Source organism: Gobio gobio (genome assembly GCF_949357685.1).
Source record: "Gobio gobio genome assembly, chromosome: 15".
Lineage (NCBI taxonomy): Eukaryota > Metazoa > Chordata > Actinopteri > Cypriniformes > Gobionidae > Gobio > Gobio gobio.
The window spans coordinates 48,334,111-48,338,731 of NC_137108.1; the positions used below are offsets into that span (position 1 = coordinate 48,334,111).

At 32.6% G+C, this 4,621-nt stretch overlaps 1 protein-coding gene across 2 annotated transcripts; it reads right to left on the reverse strand.

The window, feature by feature from the left end:
- Positions 1 to 285: 285 nt before the first annotated feature.
- hmgn2 (high mobility group nucleosomal binding domain 2) lies at positions 286 to 4,226 on the reverse strand. 2 transcript variants are annotated; one of them, XM_079836265.1, is made up of 6 exons: positions 3,956 to 4,226; positions 2,804 to 2,839; positions 1,579 to 1,608; positions 1,439 to 1,492; positions 1,254 to 1,316; positions 286 to 996 (listed from the first exon to the last, which is right to left on the reverse strand). In XM_079836265.1, exons 1-6 carry the CDS (start codon positions 3,968 to 3,970, stop codon positions 961 to 963), a joined length of 234 nt encoding a protein of 77 aa, XP_079692391.1. In that variant the 5' UTR covers positions 3,971 to 4,226; the 3' UTR covers positions 286 to 960. The 2 variants fall into 2 exon arrangements, with proteins under 2 accessions (XP_079692391.1, XP_079692392.1); XM_079836266.1 differs by having other exon boundaries at positions 1,439 to 1,489; positions 3,956 to 4,118.
- Positions 4,227 to 4,621: the final 395 nt, after the last annotated feature.

Here is a 4,621-nt window from a genome sequence, read left to right on the forward strand (position 1 = left end):
TATATGTATGCTGTCTAACATCTAACAAGTTTGTTTTTATGTGTGTGCGCATGTCACATTACATACATGTTTAGATCCAATCAGATCTAATCGATATGACAGCACTTATATATATATATGCTGTCTAACATCTAACAAGTTTGTTTATATATATATATGTGTGTGTGCATGTCACATTACATACACGAGTTTAGATGCAATTAATCATAAAGATATGTTGTTTTTTTACGAGGTCATCAGTTCTAATTATATTTAGCATGTGCAAAAGATGACAAAGATGATATATCGTTTTTGGACAGTTTTTTTAATTTTTTTATTCAAAACCATTTAAAACAAAGCATTTTAAGAGTCACTGAATATCCTTCCACTGTTTCAGAACATAACTTAATAAAAAAAAGACAAGTTCAGAACACACAGCTCTAAAGAAGAAATTGAAGGTTCACATTGTAAATTTATTTAACATTGTTGCCTTATTGATTTTTTTTTTTTCTTGTGACAATTTCATTGTAATTTACCTTAAAAAAAAAGAAAGAAAACACAGTATTTCTACGTTTAAATGCTAACAACATGGTGAAAACCCTCCTGAAAACATTTTAGAAACACTCTTAAGCTGCCTTTTGAGAATGTTTGGTGTTTAAAATCCAAAGATAAAACAAGAAAGAAAGAAAGATAGAGAAGATAGATAAGCAATAAACAAACTTTAGGACAATATTCTTGCGTTTCGCCAACAGATTTAGCTTGGGCAAACCGTTTTGGCAAGATATAGACGCTTGATTAAAAAATGGGATACAAATGGATATGAATGAAATATAGTAACTCCTGTCAAATCAATCAGTACATCAAAAGCAAGTCAACAAGTCAACTATAAATGTTATTCTTAATATAAAACTTGGTAAAAAATAGTTATTTCAAACTGTACAGTCACCAAGTACATAGAAGGATCAGACACTCATTAGCTTCTCATTTGGCTTCACCAGCAGCGTCGACCTTCTGTGCCTGGAGGAAAGTGAGAAAAACAGTCAGTTCAACATATTATTATCTCATACGCTCCATTAATTAGCTGGCGTGTTATCTATGCCGAAGTACAAGCACTCGAGGGTCTCGGTTATTTATCTCTCGCTCTTCTTAGCGGTTCAGAATAAAGACCGCTTTTTTTTTTACATTTCACTGCCAGTTGTACATTGTGTATATAACTGTGTATGTGACAAATAAAACTCTTGAATCTTGACTTAAGAAAAGACGTTTTCACAGACCTGGTCTGCCTTGGCATCTCCGTTTTCAGCAGGGTTGCTACCCTTCTTCCCCTTGGCTGCCTTCTGTGTGACCAATGACAAAACATATGATTGCAATCAGTGTTTTGATGGTTAACAAGTAGACAATGGAACAAAAAACTATTATTAAATGGTCACAAGATATGTGTGTCACACTTCATCCTTACCTTGGGGGCAGCGGCTTTTTTGGCCTTTGGTTCTGGTTTAGGAGGAGCTGGCTTCTGTCAATTAATTCAAAAATGAATTAGATAAAAGTAAATTAGACAAAGATCTATTTATTGAATAGATCCTAAAAGATAATACTTACAGCAGACAACCTCGCGGAGCGTCTTGTTGGCTGAAAAATATTAATACAGAATCAACACCAATCAATCATGTAACCGAATAATCAATACTGGGGAAACCACTATAAAATATATTTTTAAAAAATTATTGGGGATTATAGTAAATGTATCGGATGGTTGATGTAACCAATATAGGCATAAACTAAAAATAATATTTAAAAATAATAATAATTGGCGATTATAGTCAATTTATCTGCTGGTTGATGAAACTAATATAGGCATAAACTAAAAAATAATAATAAAAAAAACATTAATTGGTGAAATATAGTAAATTTATCTGATGGTTGATGTAACTAATATAGACATTAACTAAAAATAATAATAATAATAAAAATAAATATTCATTGGGGAAATATAGTACATTTATCTAATGGTTGATGTAACTAATATAGGCATAAACTAAAAAAAAAAAAAAAAAAAAACGAATTGGAGAAATATAGTAAATGTATAATTAAAAAAACATTAATTGTTTAAATATAGTACATTTATCTGATGGTTGATGTAACTAATATAGGCATAAACTAAAAATAATATAAAAAAAATTATAATTGGCAATAATAGTAAATTTATCTGCTGGTTGATGTAACTAATATAGGCATAAACTAAAAAATAAAATAAAAAAACATTAATTGGTGAAATATAGTAAATGTATAATTAAAAAAAAACATTAATTGTTTAAATATAGTACATTTATCTGCTGGTTGATGTAACTAATATAGAAATAAACTAAAAATAATATTTAAAAAAAACATTCAATTGGCAAAATATAGTAAATTTATCTAATTGTTGATGTAACTAATATAGACATTAACTAAAAATAAATAATAAAAAAAAACACTAATTGGTGAAATATAGTAAATTTATCATTTTAAAAAACATTAATTGTTTAAATATAGTACATTTATCTGATGGTTGATGTAACTAATATAGACAAACTAAAAATAATAATTTTAAAAAACATGAATTGTTTAAATATAGTACATTTATCTGATGGTTGATGTAACTAATATAGACATAAACTAAAAATAATGTTGTTATTCATCAAGCACAAGCAGGACATATTTACGCAAAAAACTTAATTTTAATGCAATAATTTATGTAAAAATGTGATTTACACAGAAAAGTGTTCTGCTTGAGCTTATTTAAATTACAATATTAAATGATAAAAATATACTTAAATGGACAAACCTCCTCCTTGCCTTTGGCGGCCTTCTCACCATCAATCTGTAAAACAACAAAACACAAAAGCGTTATGAATAATCGAAAAAATACATTTTTTATACATAAACGCATTCGTCGAAATACACGAAATAGGTCGTTCTGTGTGACAGTTGCGAGGCGTTACGTCACAGACGATAAGCCGCAGTTATTTTCCATAACGGATGACTTTATTCTGCTCTGTCTTCCCGCGCATATTCAAATTCAAATCCGGGCTGTCAGTGCGCGCGGGCAAGACGGCTTCCTTTTGTTTGGCTGCACCACTACGCGCCTTTTAAACGACAGAGGGGCGATTCTCAGCGTACAGTTCCTTTGTTTAAGTCACGAAAACACTGTAACCCGCATAAAAGCACATTAAACACGGAATTAAGACATAAAAAAAATTACATTTACACGGTCAAGGCGGTTAACTAGCAAAGCACCGTCTTCTAAAAGACACAGGTGCTGTAAAGATGGCAGCTTGACGTTTCGGGTAGGCGTAGTGCACATCAACAATGACAGGAGCCGCTTAAAACACACCGAAGAACAGGACTAAACATATTATTTTTAATAAAACCGACCTGAGGGACGAAAATATACACGTTTGCGGTCTGATTTCAAGCCAAATTGATAAATGAGAGCATTTTTTCCTCTGAAATTCCAACACAAATCACTTATCTGCAGTGTGGAAATAATAATATCTTAGTTAATGTGAAAGATTATGTTCAGAAATGCTAGGAATATTCGCCTGTTGGAGTTCGACCACCAACATGCAAGTTCCCTCCTTTTACATTCTCAAGTGATCAGGCGGATCTTACAGGATGTTACAGATTTGTTTTGCTCGAATAATTACAGAAATATTAATACACATGTGCAGGTTACAGTATTTGTCGGTTTTAAAAGACCCGTCTGGTTTTATTTTCCGTTAAACGTCGAGTTTTGGGTCATGTTTTCGTCCCTGCGCGGCAAGACTGACAGTCTAACAGTGAATATGTAAAATCGACTGTCCGCCATTATAAAACAACTACACGATCACAGCCCATTACAGCAACAAAAAAATATAAAAATATAGAGACATATGTACAAATAACAATATTCGTGATTTTTTTTCCATAAATAGAAAATAATACAGTGCATCCTTACCTTTCTTTTGGGCATCTTGACTGCAGAAAAAACCCGAAAAAATGGCAAAAATCGGAATATTTGTCTAAACAATGTGCTCGTGAGCAACGGAACCGTGCGCGCCTCACAGCGTCTCGCGTAAAATACAATAACGGCTGTATATGTTTTATTAAGTTTTTATATTGAAATTTAAGATAGAAACCGGTTCAAACCAGATTTGGAATTTTCCGCTCAGCGATTGGCTGCGAGAGCGATCACGTATCGCTGGGCGTCGCTTATCTCTTAAAGCAACAATGCCAGAATTCCCCGCTCAGGTTTCAGAGCTCAGACGCTCTCCGCCGCGAGGCTCGGTAACAGCGGCGCCTCTGCTGGACACAGCGGAACTACACCGGAAATGTACACACAGAAAAATACATTCAGAGGGAAAACTGCTAGTCATAACTTTATACACACATACTCATTTATTTACATCATTTTTACAGGTTATTTTAATGGGGGAGTTGGATCTGATTTAAAAGCAATAAGTATCTATTTTGGATCGATGGATGGATGGATACAAAGATAGATAGACAGACAGACAGATAGAATTTAATTAGAACAATTAAAAGATGTATGAAGGGATGGATGGAACTATTAAAAGATGGATGGCTGGATAGATGGATACATAGAACATTAAAAGACAGATGG

What these genes read in the sequence shown, in the direction of transcription:
- hmgn2 (XM_079836265.1), bottom strand. An exon ending in AAAAAGCCGCTGCCCCCAAG is followed by an intron (nt 1,317 to 1,438) that starts GTAAGGATGAAG and finishes TTGGTCACACAG; the next exon opens with AAGGCAGCCAAGGGGAAGAA. An exon ending in GAGATGCCAAGGCAGACCAG is followed by an intron (nt 997 to 1,253) that starts GTCTGTGAAAAC and finishes ACTTTCCTCCAG; the next exon opens with GCACAGAAGGTCGACGCTGC.